Here is a 24,143-nt window from a genome sequence, read left to right on the forward strand (position 1 = left end):
ATACCATCCCAAATATTACAAACAGAAAAAGTTACGAAAATATCATCAACAGAACCATGATTTTTAATGGTCAGTAAGAAATCTTCTGACCCATTCCAACCGCACATCAGAAGGTAAACTAAAGAAAACGAGCATTTGAGTTGGATGATCTGGAATTTTGCTCAATGCTCGATAGCGCTCATCCACAGTTAAACCTTCTATTTCACATAAGGTTGGATATAAATTTGTAGTTTTTTCTTGGATGATCTGGAATTCTTCTAACTTTTGTTGAACTACCACATCGGAGGCAATGCTCCTACTGATTTGTTCGCCAATGACCCGCATGTTTTCCGCCATAAAGTGGCAGCATCATGAAATGAAGAAGAAATATGATCACTTGCATTGCATCAGAATTTTTTTTTTCTTCTTTGAAGATGTGGAACCCCCTTGGTTTCTATCTGGTTGCGGTTCCGTAGCAGAAACATCCATGTCATTCAAAGAGACATCAGCTTCACAGTCATAGAATTCGTTTCTTTCTTCATTAATATCTGTAGTAGGTACATCCTGAACATTTATTTCTTCAATAACATCAGCGGCTGTTTGAGCATCTTTCCCAGTCCCTCAATCTCTTGCGTAGATGGCAGTAAGTTGGTCATAGTAAGGGAAACTACGATGTCTGAATTGACCGATTTCTTTATGACTCTATAAAAATGAGGAAATCATATTAGTTATAAGTTTGTTAAAAATAAGATAATAAAGACTTGAAATAATTCTTACATTTAAATAAGAGTTTCAAACCGCATCTTCAGCAACAACGAGCTGCCTATGCTCATCCCAACCAAAACCGCTATTGTTTTGGCCATTAAGCATGTCATACACGATTGACCAATCCCTTTTTAGTAACCTAATCATTGATTCAATATTAGGTCTAGCCTTCAACATTGCATTGGGTAAAGCCTTTTCTAACATTTTTTCCAACTCATTTAAATAATCGGCTTTGAACCCTGTATCAGCATTAAAGGTTCCAACATTGTGCAAGTCCACCATGCAGGAAACCAATGTTGCATCTTCTTTTGGAACCCATTTCCTTTTGGTTCCTCGAGAAGCTTGGGAAGAAACATTTGATTCTGAAACACATGACATAATTATCTTAAGAAAAAAAACAAATTAAAATTGAGTTTAATATCATGAATCAAAAGGTGAACACTTTATAAAATTAAAATTAAATTCAATATCATGAATCAAAAGCTCAACACTTTATAAAATTAAGTTTAATATCATGAATCAAAAGGTGAACACTTTATAAAATTAAAATTAAGTTCAATATCATGAATCAAAAGCTCAACACTTTATAAAATTATAACACATGATGAATGAAAAGAAATTAAATTATAATTCAACAAGTTTAGTACAATACAAAAAAAAAATTCAAACACCACCAAAGTTTCACAAACTAGATACATAAAATAACATAAACAAATTAACTCAAACTCATTTTGTCCCTAAACCTAACTAATTTCTAGATGCTTGTCATTCATCGAACATTTGGTTGGCTAGTTCCATCCTCCAAGTAGCCCATGCATCTGATGGATGAATATTTACGATATTCGGTTCATCATCATCTACCACATTACTAGGTAATCCTTCTCCCACCTCCGCTTCAATAGGATCAATACTCATATGGGTTAGAATAAAATTATGGAGCAAACAACATGCAATAATGATTCTATTATGCACCCTTATAGGATAGAATGATGGACTCCTAAGTATTCCTCATCTAAGTTTTAATAACCCAAATCATCTTTCAATAACATTACGTGCTGAGGCATGTTTCATATTAAAAAATTCTTACGGAGTACTTGGCTGATAACCCTGACGCCACTCATTCAAATGATATCGTTGTCCTCTAAAAGGTGCAAGAAATCCCTCACAATTTGTGTATCCAGCATCAACTAGATAATAACAACCTATAAAAAAATTATAAAATGATTAATTCCCCCAAGAAAAGTTTGATCTTAATGAATAATTCAAAGTCCTCTAACTATCCACTTTACCATGAGGAACTTTTAGTCTATGTCTCCTACTAATGGCATCTCGAAGAACCCATCCATCAGGAACAGAACCTTCCCAACCAGGAAGAACATAAACAAATTGCATATCAGGTGTACAAACACCTAGCATATTTGTTGCTATGTCACCTTTTCACGTTCAATATCTAGGTTTATCAACTGTTGGAACCCTAATCTTGATGTGGGTTCCATCAAGAGCACCTAAGCAATTCTATATCACATGTTATAAAACCTTGAGTTAGATACTAAATTTAAATCTAAATCAACTAAATTATGTACAAGCTATATATAAAACTCAGTTCAATACCTTAAACCATTTCCACCTTCTGTCTAAAAAATTAGCTGTAATTGGCTCTACCTTTTTAAATAACACATCTTGTAAGCGTATGACAGCATTTAAAACACTATGAAATGATCTGCTGACAGTTTCCCCGGACCTATTAAAGTGATGCTTGATAACTCGATTTTTAAGGTGTTGGGAAATGATATGTAAAAACATTGCCACTTGCTCATCAACAAGCATGTTCCTTGACGACTTCAATCCCCCTAACGTTTGTAACATCTCACATAGTTTAAAAAAGGCAAATCTATTCATCCTAACTTGTTCAATACAGGCCTCGTCACTAGCATATATAAGCCTTTTCACATAATCCCATTTTGCATAAAAATCTAAAATATAGGACCTAATCCTTGGTCTATAAGTATGTAGGCTATGGATGGCACCCAATGTAAGTAAGAACCAACTCGCAATTTTACAGATTTGCAACCATATTGTCAATGCAAGACTAATTCTTTTACGCCTCACACTTTGTCCTATTAAAGGCAGACGAGCCATTACTGCAATATATTAAAGTGTTATATAACTTCAAATCGTAGTAAAAGGGTCACATTTCTCCAATTCTAATTTCAATAACAGTAAAATAAAATTAAAGAGTTTAATTGCCAAAGAACTTACAGTGATTTAGTGAATACAAGACGCTCAACTGTGGGTGGAGGAAGCAATCAAACAAGCCAAAGAATTCAAGTTGCAATAACACACTATCAAAGAAAAATGAACAATACAAATTTAGAATCTTTACGAAGCAAAAAATAGAAATTAAAATTATCTTTGCAACTTGAAATTCATTTCTTTATCAAATTAGTTGTCATGATATAAAAGCACTTTAGGCCTCGATAATACAATCACAGATGACATGCCTAGTCTATTAACCAAAAATAGACTATCCTTGTGAGGTGAACAAATTTTGAAAATAGTCTACAGTAATTTGCATAAATTCTTCATCTTCAAAATCTTTGATCATGTTATTATGTTGATGCTTTGTAGGTATATGTATAATTTAATAAAATATATAATTTAAAATATAATTTAATAAAATATATAATTTAATAAAATAATAATTATTAAAATTTTAATGTTTTAGTTAATATTTTCATTAAAAACAATAATTCAATTTTATTAAAAATATTGATGGTCAAATTAAATTATTCTTAAAAGATTGAGTGCCAATTTTAATTAAAAATAAAAATAAATTAACAAAAGATATAAATATTGAATTATAAATTTAATATGTGAAAATTTAATACCATTAACAAGTTAAACTAATCCCCGACTAATAAGAGCTCGAGAATCATCAACTAAGTAAAAGTAAAGATATTAAATTCTAAATTTAATGATATTATATTTATAACTCATTAAAATTTAAATTTAAAATCTAATCTTTATAAAATATATAACTAATTCCTTACTCTAACAAACGTTTGAGGGTTGGAAACAACCAAACTAAAGGAAAAATATTTTAAATTTCAGCGAAAATATAACAACTAAAATCAAAATTTGACCAATAAGTTGATATAGATATATATATATATATATATATATATATATATATATATATAGATAGATAGATAGATAGATAGATAGATAAACTATACCATTAGTCATTGAATATATATTTGTTTTAGTTACTTAATTAAAATAATTATTATTAAATATAAATTGAAAAACAAATGCATAAAACCAATCCATTACAATAAAATTAAAACTTGAATAACAATTGAAAAATAATAGTTAAAATTTAAAATTAAAAAAAATCTGTTTTGCACTAACTATTACAATAGTCACTCAAAAAATCTGTATTTTATGTGTATAGCCATGATTCATGCTAATAGAATTCAAGCTCGTCTTCCAGAGGTTTTTAACAAGAACCAAAATGGTTTTTCATCCCTAACATATAGGTGAACAGCCATATGGAGGTAGGATCTTCCAAATATATAGGAAAGTAATAGAAAAAAATTTAGCATGCCTGTGCTGGAAATACAAGTGATGACAGAAATAGTAAAAAAAAAGTGATCTTGAGATCGAGATTCTTTATGCGATTTAGATTAACATTTTACTTTTGCAAAGTTTTGTTTAATGAATGAATGACAATTTCGTTGTTGTACAATTACTTACATTTATTGTTCTCAAATATCTTTACAAGTGATGATGTCTCTAATAAATATTTAAATATTATGGAACAAAATGTTACCAAAATGAATGAAATAAAGCCCTCAAAAAATAGTTACAAACTATGTATACAAGTAGCCTTATATAAGCATTAAAAATCGACATTTAACACAAAGATAAGCCAATGATAGTCACTCCATCAGCTTGTATTTCGAGCATGATTAGTCCTGGGTTAATTGGTTGATAAATCACATTTTGAATGCCAATTAGATTACTCTTTATCTTTAGCCACAAGATTCCTACAAAAAACAAACACTTCCCATGCAAGTCTCTTGAAATGTATAGACTCCTCACATATTTTATTGATTGTAATTCTCTTTTGTTGGTTGAGTCTTAACTCAATTAGCATCAACATTGTATTATCTTTTTATTTAAGGGTTGAGGATCCTATAAGTATGCATCTTCAATCATAGTGATAAATAATAATGTGTTCTCAAAGAACTAATAAGGAGTATAGAAGTGTCCAATAGACTTATTACAAGCCAGAACAGGTTCCTAAACTAATAACCAAAAAATAAGGCAGAAGTTCAAAGTTTTTAACCATCTAAATCATCTAACCCAAACAACACCAACATGACAAATAGTTGTTGTACTAATTTCCATTTGCTACTGCCAACTTGTTCTCCCCTTTTTAGGAAAGATGCTAAAGAACTTCCCTTCACAAAGTAGACTTCCCTAAGTCATAAAGTAGGCTTGCAACCTTATCTTCTTTTGTACTAATTTTTAAATATCTACATTAATGGAGTCTATTTTAACTTTAAAAGTTCAATTACCTTTTCTTTCTAGGCAGCCAAGGGCTGAGTACGGGGTGTCTAATTTGCTGTTCCAACATCAGTTTCAACAAGTATATGTTCAATAACTCAGATGAAAAAATATATAAAGTTCTTTTCCTCTATTAGAGTATTGCATTATTAAAAAACAACACATGGAAACAATCACTGTAAATCTACCAAATCATAAGCAAAAAGAAAAATGGTAGCATCATAACCACAATACCAATATTCAATGATAATCCTCTCTGTGTAGGACGTGTACTTTGGTAAAAGCCACGCCAGGCTTGTAATCACTGGTCCAAATCTTTTCTATTGATAGTTGTATTTCTAGCATGTGAGCAATCGGTATGCCTTTTACATCTTTAGGTTACTTTTCGTGCCAAAATTGGAAGGGAAAGCCTGCTCTCAAACCGTGGGTTGTATCCAGATGAGTTAAGAGTGGTAATTACTCTCTTTAGTCTCTATCTGTTTGTATGCTTCGATTACTATCTAAGGGGCATTACCAGTATTTCATGACTGTGGAAATGAATAGATTAATCCAGGACACAAAAACAAAGAAATCTGATCTTTTTTTATCAGCCAAGGGGTTAACAAAGAAATCAAACAAGAAAGTTTTTCATCTTTTCAATCGAACATGCAATAGAAAAGATTTGGACCAGAAGATGAAAATCATAAGAAGAAGCAGAAATCGATGGAAGGGAAAGGGAAATTACCTCTGGAAGGGAAACGTCGAAGAATCAATGGAACAGAAGGTAGATAAGGGCAGAGAATGGAATAAAAAATAGGAAACAAGGGCGGAATCCCTAATCGCCGCTTCACGAGGGGAATGGCTATTACAACCAATGGAGGTAATAGCCCCGTAACCGAATCAGGCCGTAATAGCATTACGGGCAACCAAACGCTCGTTTGGTGGTGGGCCCGCAGAATAGGGGGAATGCATGCCTATTCTCCCCAACCAAACGCCCCCTTAAAATTTTGAAGGACTAGAATTTAAAATAACTTTACGGTATTAGTTATTATTTATAAAAAAAATTGATTCTTAAAGTTTTTTTATTAAGTTAACCTCACTTAATTCGTAACATTAAATTAAAGTGTTTTATTATAATAGAGATTACAACTTAAAAAATTAAGTAGACTTATTCTGGGGATAGGTTATCTATTTAAATTTGAAATTTGCTTGAAATAAGAGAAGGTTTGAATAAAAATAATAGACTTCAAAAATGAGACCTATTTATAATAAAGGTCAAACTAGGGTTTTAGCATTCAAAGCTTAAGCTTGACTTTGCTTGAGTTAGTTGGTTTTCTATTTATTTAAAAACATTTTTTTCATTGTCAATAAGACCTTGGCTTAACTGGTAAGGGCAGAGGCCTTGGGTCTTGAGTAACCAGATTTGAGACCTACCATGAACAATTTTATGTATAGGTCTCTGAGTCCCCTCATCTGCATGTGCGATTACGATAGGTGGATTTTAGTTCAATTAGTTTGTTGTCTTTTATCTGGATTGAATTAGTTCTCAAACTGTTTATGATGTAATGGTTTGATTCTACATTTTGATTACTCAGATCGTCCGTTTGTAATAGTTTAACACTTGAGGTTATTCAGACTTGTATTTGTACTTTGCTTGTATTGTACTTGTTATCACCAAATATATACATTTTATATATTATGTAATTTATATCAAATAAAATTAAATATATGATAATATAATGTAAAAAATTCAAATTATCTATTTAAAATTTAATAAAAATACGAGGGCCCTAAAATGAGGTGAAGATGAGCAAGACTTGTATTTGGAACCAAATTGGAATTAAACAAACATAAAATAAATAAATAATTGTATTATTAAAGGTAAACTAAACTAATAGTCATCCAATTTTTTTTACCCACCAAATTATGAAAAGTTATAAAATGATCACCCAATTATTTGATTTTTTCTTTTTGGTCACTTAACTATTCGATCTTTTCTCTTTGGTCACTAGTCATTAAATTACTAGCATAAAGATAACTTGGCGACTTTTAAAATTGTTATAATAGCAACTTAAACCTTCAACATTTACATCGTGTCAATTTAGTTTTGATTCCAAAAATAACCCTCAACATTTACTCATTGTGTAATTTGGTCTCACTTTTTCAATTTACTTTTATTTGTGACATTGAGGGTTAGTTTTAAAATAATGAGAAAAATAAAATAATTATCTTGAATTTTTAGATGTTTTCATTTTTAATATATTTTCGATCAAGTTTAATTGATAGATTTGTTCTTTTAGCTTTTAGATGAAAGAGGTACAAAAAAATTAGAATTGAAAAAAAAAAGAGACTAAATTGCATAATGTGTAAAAGTTGAGGGTTAAATTTATTAGAATTAAGATTAAACCGACATAACGTATAAATGTTGGGAGCTAAAATTGGTATTATATCAATTTTGAAAGTCGAAAAATTGAGCGACTATTTTGTAATTTTTCATATTAGATAATAAAAAAAACTTACCAATAATTGGGTGAGCTTAATTGTAATTTACCCTAATATTAAATAACTAGCCCGGTTATCAACATCTCTAAAACGAAGGTGTTGTTAATTATGAGTGGAAAGGAACATGAAATTAGTATTTAAAAATATTGGTGTTTAGTGTGAAGAAGAGAACAAGATCCGTTCTATCGCTTTCTTCTCCTATCGAAGTGTAACAGTTTAACGTCCTCCGTACTCCATACATCCCAATCATCCATCAATCACATCACATGTTAGACACGGTCAAATCATATCCTACCACCTTGTACCCCTACACGTGTCGCCCTCTAGATTCCCCCGCTCCCTCATCACCCTCCCTAAACACACCCAACTCCCCTCATTTTCATTTCATTTTGTTGTTGTTTCAATGGCTGATTCTTTGTTTCTTCCTTTGGCTGCCAAGTCTAGCAACGCTCATTCTTCTTTGTTTTTCCGGAACTGCCCTTCCCCTTCACGTTTATTGCCTCCCAAGTCCTCCTCTTTGCTTTTGCATGGAGGTGAGAAGAAGATCAGTGTGTTGGGGCTGAGTCTGTACTCCCGCGTTTCGCTCCCCCACCGTGCCGCCCCGATTCGTGCTCTTGACTCGGACGTTCCTCACCCGCTTCATAAGGTATTTTGGATTTCATTTTTTTTAATTGAAGAAGTGGTAGTTATTGACAGTTAAGTGGAAAATAAAGCTTTTCGTTTGCCGGCTTCCCAATGTGATTGGTTTTTCTTTTCTCGTATTTGAATTTTTCGTAAAAAAGTTGGTGTAGTTTGATACGAGAGAATAAAATTATTACAATTTTTTTTTACTTTGTTTCAATTAATATTTATTGAAACCAGAGATTTTGAGAAAGTGACAGTAATTCAAAAGGGTATTTCAGATTTTGAGAAATCTGGAGGAAAATATTGGAAGGAATTTGAAATCTAAAGATTAACTTAATTAATATAGCTAAGTTGGTTAAGTAGGAAATTGCGCAAGTAGTGTTAAAATGCATTAACGATTCTTTTTGGTGTTCGTTGTTGAATTTAAAAAAAAGGGATCAGTGAACTTTAAGAATAGAAAGAGCTACGTGGAATGGGATTCGTTGACAGCAAAGTTCACCGGAGCGGCAAATTTACCATTTTTATTGCTCCAGTTGCCTCAGATCATTCTCAACGCCCGCAATCTTATGGCGGGGAACAAGACTGCCCTTCTGGCCGTACCATGGCTGGTAATGTATAAATTGTCTCTAGTTTATTTTTTTCTAAAAAAAAAAATTAATACTTTTTGCTGATATCTTGAAATCAAAATCTAAGAGTTAAATAGAGATTAATAATTTCAATGGTAAAATTCTAAAAAGACTTGTTTCTATAAGCTCCAATTTTACACTTCACAAAAGTTGTAGTAGTTTGTTGAATTGGGTATTGTTTTATGTAATTCGTGTTAAACAAAACATTGTGAGATTTATCATAATTTATGTAATTAGATAATATTTTATATGATTAAATGTTTTAATAATTTGTGTGATTGGATAATGTTGTGTAATTATACAAAACATTAGGAAAGTTATAATAGTATGAGTAATTGAGTAATATTTTATATAATTGAAGAATGTTTTGTATATTTGAATCTCCTAGAAGGCTTATTTCAGAAAGCTTACTCTAGAACTCCTCGGCGTTTTATGTTTTATCAATCATATTGGGACAAGATGCTAAATCTTCTGGTCCTTTGGCTTTGGAAAAATATCCATGTACTTCAATGTCTAATGAAACAATGAACTTTGAAATCATTTGCTGCCTAGAATTGGGGGGTTCTCACGAAATGCCTAATAGTCAGCTGAAAAACATAATTTTTACTGCTATTGGTCAGCTGAAAAACAGTACATGAACCTCTATTGTGCCAAGGCTAAGCTTAATTATGGTGATTTTGATTCTTCTTATAAATTACCTAATAGTCGAGACTCGAGAATGTACCAGAAGTGACATTTATTTAAAGATCCTTTTAGCCTCTTCTGAGCTGTGATTATGGCCAAACAAAGATGTCATTTTGAGGAACCTAATGGGGTGTTGATAAATGCAGGGAATGATCACTGCTTTGCTTGGAAACCTTTCATTGCTTTCTTACTTTGCCAAGAAAAGGGAAACAGAGGCAGTTGTGGTGCAAACACTAGGAGTGATATCAACATTTGTGGTGATTTCTCAGCTTGCAGTTGGAGAAGCTATGCCTCTACCTCAATATGTGGCCACTTCAGTTGTTGTGGCTGCTGGACTCATTTTAAATTTTTTGAATTACTATGGTATGCTCAACTCCACAATCTGGCAATTTTGGGAAGATTTTATTACTGTCGGTGGACTTTCAGTGCTTCCCCAGGTAAGCTCTCAGTCCCATGTTTAATGTGGACTCTTAGACATGCAAACTCAAATGTGATATATTTAGCAAAATCTATTTCAATGGTACTTTTGGTCATTCAGCATTGGTTTATTAATTCAAGCATCTCTCCTTTTCTTTTAACCGATTTGAGCACAGATAATGTGGTCCACATTTGTCCCATACATTCCCAACAGCATCTTGCCGGGGTCAATAGCATTTGTTGTGGCTGTAGCATCTGTAACTCTGGTAAGATCTATAAAATCTGCTCTATTATATTGTTATATTGTCTGATTTTAGCGATTTAAATGAACTTTTTTGTATCATGCATGATTGGTGAGCAATTTGACTCATAGTTCTTTTCATGTATTTTAATACCCTCTTGATTTTGAACTTCTTGCCTTCCTTTTTAACAAACATATATAGAGAACTGGCAGTAAAGTTGCACCCTTTTGAGCTTGCATTTGCCAAATTTGCAGTCACATTCGGGCAAACTTTCAGAGAAAGGCCCCAAATTCATAGGAGCAATTTCTGGATGGACAGCAACACTTCTTTTTATGTGGATGCCGGTTTCACAAATGGTAACGCTAGTTTGAACGTCTGCATCTAAGACTCTGAAGATATCAAGAAAAACTAATTTGGAGACATATCTGACTGAGCTTTGTGATTCATTTTCAGTGGACAAATTTCTTGAATCCTGATAATATTAAAGGTTTGTCAGCTATCTCAATGTTGCTTGCTATGCTTGGCAATGGGCTTTTGATTCCACGTGCACTATTTATTCGTGATCTTATGTGGTAATGCACTCTTTCAATTTTACTTATGAAGTTATTTGTATAAAATGATTCCCACCATATGCACATGATAGGGAAACCACAATATATTGATTTAAAAGGCTAACCAGAGTGTATTCTAAGTAACTTCAAAGTGAACAGTTATGTTATTTTGTATGGTTATCCCTTTTTGGGGTCAACTCTGTGCTAATTTTTCATAACTCTAATTGTCCATGCTCATTACACTTTGCTTAAACTGACATTGCAGGTTCACTGGTTCGCTTTGGGCTACATTGTTTTATGGTTACGGGAATATTGTATGCATGTACTTGTAAGTAGGCATATGATTTGTTGGGTACATACACAATTTTTAGCAACTAATGTCTAAATTGTTTTATCATTCCAGATTAAAAACTATCAGCCTGGAATTCTTCTTGGCAGCAACGGTCGGGTTAATTGCATGGATAGGTTGTCTCTCTGCTCCATCTAACTCGTATTAAACCATTCTATGCGCTCCCTTTTCTCTACAAGAGACAGAGATCGATAAGGCAAACCATGCATTCAATCTTTTGGTATCTAACTAATTTCCCCTCATCAACAGGAATGGCTCTATGGAGAGATGCTGCTGTGTACAGATATAACTCACCATTAAGATCTTTGAAAGAGTTGGTTTTTGGATCATAAGTTGAAGCGAGGTATGACAATGCCACGAGTTCCAATGACCACATGAAATGCTCCTTGCTGAGATTCCAAGTATGTAGCCCAAACGGCAGCTACAGTCTTCCAACTAAAGAGTTACCAAGTGGATAATAGCATATGTTCCTAGATCTTAATAACCATTGATTTCATTTGAAAAGATGATTAGAATAATCAATAGTAATTAGTAATGTAATAATTAGAATAAGGATAGATAAAACAGCAGTTCATGTTATGTGGAACTGCAGTCCTGTTTATAGAGACCTTGACCAGATAATGCTGGCATGGCATAAGTGTATAATGCAGAATTATAGCTGATAATAAAGAGTCTGGTTTCCTTTACAGCTGCTTGCTTTGAGGTGTCAGTAATTCCTGGAAATTAAAAATAAAAATCATTTTCAAGTATTAGATTTACCTTGGAATGCATTATTATTTATTCAATCAAGGGTTAATGCTATACAAAGCCCTCAAAGTATTCTGAAAAAATTAGTAAGTCATCCAATTGAGCTTTTTGATTGAGAAAACTGGTTAAATAATTTTTTTGACCTACATTGACTGTTAAATTTGCTAATTAACGGATGATGCGTTAGCATCCACATGGATGGTTTCATTTTCAAAATTATTTAAAAAGTTAAATATTGAGAAAAAATAAAAAAATATTAAAAATTAAAAAAAAATGTTTAACATTACATGATATGCAAAAATATTTTAAAAATTAAAAATTTATAATTATAAAAGATAATAAAAAATTATAAAAATTTCAAAAACTTATAAGAAGTTTTTAAAAAAAAAATTAAATGAAATGCTGGTAAATTCACTTTGAAAGAAGCCAATCAAGATTGTTTGCCAAAGGTCTACATCACTATCCAAGTTGAGGGTAAACGTTAACCGGTGTAGACCTTTTGTAGTCTCTATCCAAGTCAACGATATGCTGTTAAATATACGAGATTGGCTTTAGCCTTCGACCCAGTTTTGACTGTGGAAGTCACTGAATCTCTTGGATTTTTTTAAAAATAATTTTATATATTAATTTTAATTTTATATTTTAAAGAACATTCTTAATTTTTATTTTGAAGAATTTTTGTAATTATATTTTTCATAAATTTATGAAATTTTATAACTATTTTTAAATAAATAAATTATATTTTAATAATTTTAAATTATTTACTGATGTGTCATATAAATTAAAATAGTGTCATGATGGTAAAATCATCCACTTTAACTATCAAGTGTATAAAGGTTGTTAACTCATTGTCTATTAACTACCACGTCAGCTAAGTATATAAAGATTATTGGCACATCATCTATTAATTATCACATCACCAAATTTAATAATCAACACTAACTGAAAGGATTATCGAGGGGGGCATAATCGGTGTAGTAAGGCCTAGAATTATTATTCATTAAAGCAGTTTTGAACCTCTCCCATGTACCAGAAAAACAAAGATTTATTTGATCAATTTTCTAAAAAATGAAATGGATGCAAAAAATTTGAAACCTTAATTTTTCAAAATATTTTGATTTCTTTTACATTGATACAGTAATATTATTTTGGGTAAAGAGTATATATATAATCACTCAATTATAAAAAAAATTAATCTTAAGCACTTAAATTAATAAAAGTTTACAATTTAAATTCTTACGTTACGTAGTTCAATCATTTCATCCTTTGCTCTTAAAATTACAAATAAGAAGTGACGTGATAATTAAAAATTTGGTATAATAATAAATTTAGTCCTCAACTTTTATATATTATATTGATTTAGTCATAATTTTAAAAAATTTACTCTCAAAATTTGCAAATATTTTCAACTTGACTCTAATTATAAAAAAATTAATAAATATATAAAAATATTTTTTTATAAAATATTATAATAAATTTAAATTAATATTAGTATTAAATAAATAAAAGAAACCTCCCCCACCTCCCCTCACCACCTCTTCCTACAGGATCTTCAGTCATGGAAGCTGGGCCAGTACACTAAAGAATTTTTATGGTTAGGTTCTTCATGGATATGTAGGAAAACAAGAAAAGACTATCAGTCTTGCCTTAGGAATGGTGTAAAAATTTCGTTAGTGTGACTTCCTTTATCAATCATCTCCTTCTATCCAGCCTCAAGGTTTGCCATTTCTGTAGCACATGACTTTAGTTTCTAACTCATTTTTTTGCTTTTGTGTCCCTTCTACAAGATCATCTCAGATTCATGACTTTGTTTATATCTTAGCTGAGGAGGATAAACGACTTGCTGCCTATTTAGAGTGACGGAGGTGGGTGGAGGCCAGACGGGGACGTGAGGGAGTAGGTCCGGTGGGGGTGGGAGGATTTTTTATTTTATTTTATTTATTGTTAATATAAATATTAATATAAAATTTAAATTTATTATTATATTATTATATAATTTTAAATTTTATATATTATTATTTCTTGTCAACAATAATTTTTTATTTTTATATATTTTAAAATATGTATATATATTTAAAAGCAGGATCAAATTGAGACCATTTATTGTTATATCAATATTTTAAGTGTCAAGTCAACATATGTTTTTGATTTTAACGGAATGTGATTAAAATAATCGTAGTGAATGTTTAAATTATAAATTTTTCATTTTGAATACTTAATTTTTTTAATAATTAAGTAATTATGTGTATAATTTGTTTTAAGCAAGGTAGTGGAGTAATATAGCATATTTAGCATATGCAAAGCAAAATTGTGTATATATATTTCATATCACTCCAAATTTAACATCCACAACTAAGAAATCAATGTTAGTCTCTTAAATGATTTTAAAATAAAATACTAGAATTATTTTAAAATATTTTGTTGTTAGGCATATCATCAAATACTATTAAACAATCTTCCATATTTGATACATCCTCTAACTTAATTAAATTATTAAAATTTTAAAAAATAAAGCAATAACATTGAAAGTTTGAAATTACAACCATGAGCACTCAATAACTATAATTTAAAAATCTAATACAAAAATATAAACACCAAACAAACAATTAAAGAAAACATTAGTTGAAAATTGAAAATTGAGTTGGCTTTGTTATCATTAAAAACATTTTTAAAAATTGAAAACCATTAAAATTTTAAAAATGATTAAATTTTTAATTAATTAATATTTAAGTAATGTATTTATAATTAAATTAATTTACAAAAGATTATAGATATGAATAAGTGTCTTATTTCTTTAAAAATATGACCGATATTATTTTACTTGTTATAAAATAAATAGATAAAGAGTAAAAATAAAGAAAATGGGAGAGCAAAAGAGAAAGCGTATTTTATGAATCAATCGAATATTTATAAAGCTTATCCAAAGTCTTTATTTATAGACATAAGAGGTATAAATGAAGTAGATTTCTACTTCTAATAACTATTAGAATTTAAAGTACATCAAAACTTATCTTGATCTTAATAGACATCCACTTAATAAGATATTCATAACACTCTCTCTTGAATGTCCATTGGTAGATAATGTGCCTCGTTAAAACCTTACTAAGATAAAAACCCTGTGGAGAAAAAAAATACTAGTGAAGGAAAAAGAGCACATATCCATAATACACATAATATGCTGCCTCATTAAAAACCTTACCAGGAAACCCATTGGGACAAAACCTCGGTTAAGGGAAAAAGAGTACAGCGCGTATTTACTCCCCCTCTTGAAAACATCACATACTTTCTCATATTCTACGTGTTCAATCTTAAATACTAATTTTTCAAATGATTATTTGAATGCATTTGCTAAGCATTTATATCACCATTCTTTTGAAAGTCATGAGTGAGGGAAAATTTTGGGGAAATATATTTTGATCTCTTTAGGAGTTTCAACAATAATAATAGCAAACTTTAATCATGATTCTTCTATAAAAACACAAATAGGAATTTTGGATCATTTTATAATCCTCCTTCAACTACTATTTACCACAAATGTTCAAATTATTCCAATTCATATAAATGAACAATTTCTCAAGAATTTCAATATGTTTCTAGCATCCTAAATCCTTCAAGAATTTTAATATAAATTTTACTATATAGTGGTTCATAAAAGGTTGTAACAACAACCATTAGATGCAAATTAAATCTTTTATGAATTGTCAAAATAATATATCTAAAGGTTATTTCATCGACCACAAAAGAATATTATATCTTTTCACAATCAATGCCAGGACTTAGCATAAACTTTATATTTTTATTTCGCTTTTGCAAAACTACTTCATTTGCACCCTCATTGGCTTTATACCTTTAAATATTTTGACTATTGGTCCAAAAGCTCCACAAATTTAATTGTACTTGAGTTGTATCTTTCTATTTTGATCAATTTATTCCATGTCTATATTTCACAATAGATTTATTCAAGATCCTTCTTTTATTCCATTATATCAATAATAATGTTGCATGCAAAATCATTGTTGACCACTTTTATTATTCGGTTCCACATTTTCTCGAATTGACATAACTCATCGAGATCTCTTATTTTCATTATTTTAATCTTCAGTTTCAGGTACCTGAATCTCTTCTGGAGTTTTACTTATTAGTTATGTATTGGGTCTCTTCTGGAGCACCCGCCTCCACTATATGACCATCTAGAAAAAATTTCATATTTGGAACCGATTAATCTATTATTTATTCTCTCTGATTGTCCTACTGGGACTTTGGTTCAAATTAAAATATTAGATGGTATATAACACCTGGTTATTCTCATTAAGTTTGTAAATACATCTGATAGTTAACTTGTAATGAGTTATCCTTGTTGAACTTCTGGTTCAAATTACTCTCCCCCTAGCTCATTACAAGTTATTATTTCTCTCCCCCTAATGCCGGGAAAACTATCGAATCAAAATTGTAATCACAAATCATGTCATAATACAATCTCTAGTACATTCCAAACATCTAATAGTACAAAGAATCTTGTAATTAATATATATTCCCAACTTTCTTTGAGGATTCACTCATCTTTGTGCTTGTGGTGGAGCAATTGGAACATATACGCACATACAAAAATTCAAAGATGAGAAATATTTAGCTCTTGATAAAAAACCAATTGTAATGGGGAGTATTTATAAGTTATTGGCTTGATGCGTACAACACGTAAATCAACATAATCTCATGTTGAAATAGAAAGTTCAGTTCTCATAAGTAATGGTTTAAACATTAATCAGAGGCATTCAATCAATAATTTCTCTAAACCATTATGCGTATGAATAACAAACTTTTACAAAAGTTTTTCAAACTCAATCAATAAAAGACTGAGATATAAACTCATCAGTATTTGCAAGATGAATTGTCTTTATTGCATGATCTGAAATTAATTATTTAAATAAGCAATATTGCAAACAACAGGTTGCAAGTTGATAACACATACGTGATGATTTTGTAGATGTATCTACCAAAATCATAAAATATCAAAACCATATTCATTTAAAAACGTAAGACATTAAATCTCAACTTTAGTGGTGAGTTTCTAACAATCAATTTTCATTAAGAATAAGCAACAAATGGAAATTCTTTAATTAATGTCCATATGAATTCTCAATTAATTTTTGCATCATATATGATCTATGATGGTCTAACTGGTCACGCCAAGTAGTAAATGCATTTGTATTAGTAAACTTTTGGCTTACTTTAACATACGTTTCAATTGTACTAAATTGTAAAAATTGATAATTTTACTATAATTCCTTTTACTTTGTATCCATATATAAGTACTATTGTGATATTTACTACTGGAAATGTTTAAATCAATATGAAGTCTATAATGTCACTAAGTCAATAAATATAATTTCCAAATAATTATATACAATATTCACTTCAGGGAATATGCAATATTCGCTTCAGGGAATATGCCAAAATCTTCAAATGCAGGACATTTGGTCTAGTGGTATGATTCTCGCTTCGGATGCGAAAAGTCCCGAGTTCGATTCAAAATATTTTAAAACCCCTTTTAACAAGAGTTTTGCGTAATCAGTTAACTACCAAGAATAACTACCTAGCTAGGTCATGTATAGAAACAAGCATATACTAAATATATCAATAAACGTCACATCTCAAATATAAAAATATGACATAATAAAAAACTAACAATTGTTTTTTCATAACCATCATCATAAACATGCATGAAATTTAATTCAAAATTCAATCATTCAAGCTCATAGAACTTTTCATTTACAATTGTTCATGTCATTTCTCTAAATAATTAACAAATAGAATAATATAAAAGTATGAATTACTACCTTTGACAATTCTTTGAATTAAATCAAATCTGAATAACCATAAAATTCATTGGTTTGTTAACATAAATTTGCATACTAGATATGTTTTAATCAAATATATTATTTAATTATAAAACCTACTATAGTGACATAAATAAATCAGTTAATATTCAGTTTCATGAACAAATGAGATGCTTAAAACAATATGTAAAATATGTAATCAAAACTTAAAAGAAGATCATCTCAAAATATTTAAATTATATATCAAGTTGATGTAATATTTAAAGACGTACGCTTTTTTGGTTCTACGTTGAGTCTTGACGATAAGAAGTAAGCAAATTGAACTTTAGTAGTAGACTTTGAATCTAATCAAAATCTATTAATAGCAAACTTTGAGAGTGGATCTTATTTTCCAAGTTTACAATAGGTACATAACCAATGACTCTTCATAAATAAATTGTCTCTCTTCTTAAAAAGTTCTTGGAAATTCTTGTTCTTTTCTTACTTTCTTCATTTTTCCACTTTTGGTGGTGAGAAAATTTATTATGACAATCCCCCATGACTATTATTATAGTCCAATTTACTACATTCACGTTAAAGATTATGTCTTTCGAATTTATTACATATTGTTACATTCTCTTCAGGGAATTGTTAGGTTTCGTGGTTAAAAACTTTTGTTTAATCATAAGTAATTTTTTTTCATGATATTGCTACCATAGGAGCACATTTGAATCATGAAAAGTTGAATAAGTTCTCTCATGTAAAGTTCTCATCGGTAATATTTTTCCACGTAATTTTAATTGAGAACTTATTTTGAATACTGTAGAGTTATACTCAGTTTTAAAAAAAAACTTGCAACTTCAGATGCATCCAAACATAACAAGCTTTAGATAGATTTACCATATTCTATTGCTCATAAGTAGATCTTTCACAGTCAAATATTTCGATTTCAACCCCTTAACGAGGATGATGACAAAAGAAGATCACAAAGATAGTCACGATAGATTCAATTTATAACAAGAGTACTAAATATAAATCAATAATCCAATCATCTTTTGCTTAATATGAAATACAATATTTTCTTCATTCACAATCCCAATATGATATCCATTATAATGAATATCTTTTAAAACCAATGCATTAACCATCACAAATTTTGTGCTTTTAGATATTGATATACTAAATCTTTTGGAGCCTTCAACTAATTTTGTACAATCAAATATTAGAATAATATTTGTTTGTTTCAATACCAAATAAGATAAATAGTTTCTATTTGTAATGATAGAATTCATTACTACATTCTCATATCCTTCCTCAAAGAATATTAATGAAACAAAATATTTGGGCATACGCCGCATATGTGGCCAATAATATTTCACATCACATTGATAACATAGGTTATCTTTACCTTTTGAAGAGTTATTTTGAAAATTCTCATTGTTCTCTTATTTATTACCATGTTCCCACTTTTAGTGGTTCATGATTATATATTTTATTTTCTTTATGTTTGCATTCACTTTAGGAAATACAACAAATCTTGTAAGACAGACTTCTAAATGTCTCCATTGATTCTTTATTTCATAATCACCATCGCAAAACATGCGTGGATTTGAAATCAAAATCTATCTATTCATGTTGTCATAGTAAAATATTCTTGAGATTCTTTAACATCATTGTTATCACCCTGGCTATTATGACAAGCACTATTATAAGTAGCAAAACAACTTTGTTTTTGAAATAACATTTATAATCTAATAGTAAAAATTTATTTAAAAACAAAATCAAAATTTTGTGCACGATGCTTGGAAGTTATCCAAACATATTGTACCAAAATTCAATAACACATATATGTTATAAAATATTATGATGCTCTAATCAAATATTTATAAATTAAATTTAAAAGATATAATACAATAATTTAAAGCATATTTAATAACAATAATTTAATCATAAAAAAATTTAATCATCCAAACATCATACATACTATAATTTTATAAAAGAATCTTAGTTTAAAAGAAACCTTAAAGTAATAATATTTTTCATAAAATAATTTTACCAAAAACCAATCAACAAAGGAGAAAAACATACCACGTAAGGATTATATAAATTTCTTTGCATAATGATTACCCATAATGCGCGGGCCTCAATTGAAGACTGAAATAAAGTAGCTCTAGAAGGCAATTGGCAACAGCTTAAGTAGCAAATTTGAGTGACCAGCTATTGCATTGGTTGTTGCTTGAAAGGGGTAAGGCTTGGCGAAAGGGAAAATTTTGTGTTATTTATGGAGAAAACAATTAAAAGAAAATTGTGCTGATAACGTGTTATAAAACAAATAGACAGAGAGTAAAGAACAAAGAAAATGGGAGAGCAAAATAGAAAGCGTATTTTATTGATCAATTGGAAGATTTACAAAGCTTCTTCAAAGTCTTTATTTATAGGCATAGCAAGTATAAATGAAGTAGAGATCTACTTCTAATAACTATTAGAATTTAAAGTACATCAAAACTTATCTTGATCTTGATGGACATCCACTTAATAAGATATTCATAACATTATGAATGTTTTTAAGATGATTTTAATATAATTTTTATTTAAATTTATAATTTTGCAATAATTATTATTAATTTGGATATTTTAATAAATTTTATTCATCTAATTTCTTAAAACGTATTCCTTGACTATTTAAACACTTAAAAGCAACAATATTCTTTTAGAAAAATAAACTATTTGTCATTAAAAGATTTAAACAATCCATCTTTTGATTTCCTTTTAATAAAGTTAAAATAGTGAAACAATCTTTGCCACTGTTTTAACACCGGATAAATTATACTTCTAGTATTTACTGAAAAAATTAAAGAAATTTACGATTTTTTAAATGGATGATAGAAATTAGTAATGTATTTTTATATTAAAAAATAAAATTCCTTATATCAATAATGTATACCACTGGAAGTATTAAAATGGACTAATTATAAGCTTATTAATAACATCGTAATCCTTTCACACTTTTTTTTTGGTTGAAAATAAAAAGTTGATTTAGTACACGACTAAAATACCACTAAAGTTAGAGTCCAAAAGATGCTACTTGCATCAAGTTGTCAATATTCTCTTCCAAAAGTCTTCGTACATGTGATGGTGGATCAATAAGTACAACCAATTGATTCATTCCACCTCCCATCGTCTTTGCTAAGCAACCAACAACCTTGTTGCTTTTTCTTAAGACATGTTGAAGTTTAACTTGCCGTTCTCTATTACACCACTCATGAATCAGTCAGATTTCTACTGTATTATTATTTTCTGCAAAGTCGTTCCTAATAGTATCAATCAACAGGGCATTATCGCTTTCCACCTCAACCTGTCTGAAACCCCTCTTCCATGATAGCTTCAAGCCTTCAAGGATAGCTCGAGCTTCAATTTGGAAAATATTATTCATACTTATTACCATTTCAAAACCCACCAACCACCTTTCACTTGGTCCTCTCAACGCTCCTCCTACTGCCGCACTTTGTTTGCTTATCGACATCGAGCCATTAATATTAATCTTGGCCCATCCTAGTTCAAGCCTTTTCCAACTATTTTTTGTCCTTGATTTGCATGCCATTTTCTCCATGTTGCCATTATTTCCAAATGATCTTACCCATGCCATAGGCGAGGCTATCAAATTCTAGTTACTCCCACTAGTATTATTGAAGATAAAGTCAGTTCTTCCAAAGGAACCAAGTAAATATTGCAAAAAAAGGTCGACCATTCTCCTCGTCGATTTTTAATTCCCCTTTATTCATGATATTCAAGTGAATCCATCTTTCAAGTGTTGAGCTAAAGAAAAAATTCCAAATAGGTTAAGCAATGCTTTCCAAATAGGTTAAGCAAAGTTGCAGTCCCTTACCACTTGAACTGTCGTTTCTATAGACCAACCATATTGTTCACAAAAGGGAATCGATGTCATACCTCTTATTGTACATTCCTAGTTAGTCAAAAGTCTATTTCGGATAAACAGCCATAGAAAAACTCACACCCTTTGAGGTGCCGTAGCTCTCCAAATTAATCTGTTATACCCAAGTTGCCTTGGTCCATTAATGTTAAAGAGATGCTTATACGTTTCTGCAATGGAGAAATTCCTTGCCGAAAGCCACCACCAAGAGATTTGATCAAAACTAAAATCCCTCAATGGCGTGTTGCAAGCACATATTCAGACAACAATATCTCTAGGGAGCATCGTAGATAACCATTCTGCATTCCATTTTCCTTTGGGCATCACAAGGTCACACACACAAAGAGTTTTATCCAGGGGTTCATTACCAATATACTACAGTTTTAATGGATCCGAATCCCTTAACTAAGTATCATTCTAAAAATTTACCAAGTTCACATCACGAATAGTCCAAATGAGGCCTTGTTTAACCTCATTCCAAACACTTATAATGGATCAACGTATAAATAAGCAGTTGCTTCGATGTATGTCCTCTAGGATGATTCCATGAACATTGTACTAGTGGTGCAGATTGTGCTGCGCTAATCGCTTCTAGTTATGGTTGCTGAGGCTAAGGCATTTGAGTATTCCCTATAAACTAGTCAAACATCTATGTCATCATCGTAAAGAAAACACTGCTGAAAGCATTTCCAGCCACCTCTAAGCCAACTGTAGGTGCTTGTTCTAGAACAAGAGGCACATGACTTTTAATTTCTTCTCCAATCGCTTCTCCAGATCTTTCAGACATCTTTTTCAATACTACAAGAAAATTTAGATTAGTTTAACACATTTAAGGACTAAGCCAGAGGTGTATCATGCATTATGGGGCATGACTCAGCCTTTGGTTTTTCTGGAATTGGCTCAACATTGGCTTTGATACTAAACTTGTAACACGCCAAACCCGACTATATAATAGGATCTGAGTATGGTGTGTCACTATTTAAAATCAAACTAACTTTTAAACATTTTGGCGAAAGCTTTATATGTTTCTTACAAAGTTATAAATATAAAAATATATATTAGTTGTTACTTTACCAATGTTTGGATAAAAACATCAACAGTTTAAAAATATGTACAATTCATATGGTGTATAAGTTCAAATATAATAACTTCATTAAACAGAATGTATTAATTTAAAATCAAGTATTAATACTTCATAGAAATCTCATAAAAATATAGTCTTATAAAAATAGAAGTTTTCAGTACAAATCAATTCCAAATACACTTATACGTCATCCCTACGAGTCATGCATGATACGAAACAAAGCAGTTAGCTCACAACAATAGTAGCACTTTGGTGGAGTCCTTCTAACAAAGCCTTCCTTTAGTCAGCAAGCGTGAGAAGGAAAAGATAATAAAGTAAGTTCATACAAACTTAGTGAGTTCCAAAGAAAAATCATACATAACATTACTGATAGTACATCTTAACCTTTCTAAAAGATTTACACACATTCACGTAATACGCCCAATGGCGTAGACAGAACATAGATAGACTCAATATGCTAACTTACTTTTCACTTAGGTGTATACTATATGCCAGCTCAACACAACTTAGACAAATTCCTTCTCATGCCAACCACGTACCGAGAATTCAAAAGAAGAATCAGAAGCATATCATTCAGTCTTATTCACATACATTCTCCTCATTAACTCCTCAAATCATTTTCATTAAAAATAACATGTTTTATCATGATTTGCCAATCCGATTTGCAATATAGTTGTTCTACCGGAGGTTGCACAAACATATCTCCTCATCTCTATCACTTGATATCATATTAAACATATCAAAAGTGGATGGTAGTAACTTAAGCATGAAGAATGACACTTACTTTATATCACAAAAATACTGCACTCAGACTGAAGACTTTGGATAACCATTACCTACACATAATCATTCATCCATTATAGAGAAAGATTACTTACCTTACGAACTCGTTTCAGAATGATTCGAGTCATTTGATGCCCAATCGTGAATTTGAGTAGAATTGATTCATTTAGAAATGAACTAAGTTTTTAAACAAAAAAAAAGGCTGAAGAATGAAAGAAATGGGTTTAAAATAAGGTAACAGAACGGTTAAGCAAAGATAACAGATAATTTTGACTAAGGCCGAAAAAGAACCAACAATATTGGATTGTTGACCCGAATCTCAAATGGCTCTTAGGTGATTTATGGTTTAAGAAAACAATGGAAAAACCTTGACCCGCTATCAATGGTGATAGGAACTAAAGGTATACGAACGCCACACTCAAAAGTGATAAGTTCGGCAAAAAAGGAAAAGATAGACGCCACAAGCTATGCTTGATAAGTCAGATCAGTTCC

At 30.4% G+C, this 24,143-nt stretch overlaps 1 protein-coding gene across 2 annotated transcripts; it reads left to right on the forward strand.

The window, feature by feature from the left end:
• The first annotated feature begins 7,983 nt into the window (after window positions 1-7,983).
• LOC105804310 (maltose excess protein 1, chloroplastic) lies at window positions 7,984-11,978 on the forward strand. 2 transcript variants are annotated; one of them, XR_001136876.2, is made up of 9 exons: window positions 7,984-8,443; window positions 8,856-9,029; window positions 9,878-10,168; window positions 10,325-10,414; window positions 10,645-10,746; window positions 10,844-10,877; window positions 11,207-11,269; window positions 11,345-11,406; window positions 11,540-11,622. XR_001136876.2 is itself a non-coding variant. In XM_012636873.2 (9 exons), the coding sequence occupies exons 1-9, from the start codon at window positions 8,201-8,203 to the stop codon at window positions 11,620-11,622; spliced, it is 1,227 nt and encodes a 408-aa protein (XP_012492327.1). In that variant the 5' UTR covers window positions 8,038-8,200; the 3' UTR covers window positions 11,623-11,978. The 2 variants fall into 2 exon arrangements, 1 of the variants encoding a protein (XP_012492327.1); XM_012636873.2 differs by having other exon boundaries at window positions 8,038-8,443; window positions 10,844-10,962; window positions 11,540-11,978.
• The last annotated feature ends 12,165 nt before the right edge of the window (window positions 11,979-24,143 follow it).

The sequence above is a fragment of the Gossypium raimondii genome, chromosome 11 (assembly GCF_025698545.1).
Source record: "Gossypium raimondii isolate GPD5lz chromosome 11, ASM2569854v1, whole genome shotgun sequence".
Classification (NCBI taxonomy): Eukaryota; Viridiplantae; Streptophyta; class Magnoliopsida; order Malvales; family Malvaceae; genus Gossypium; species Gossypium raimondii.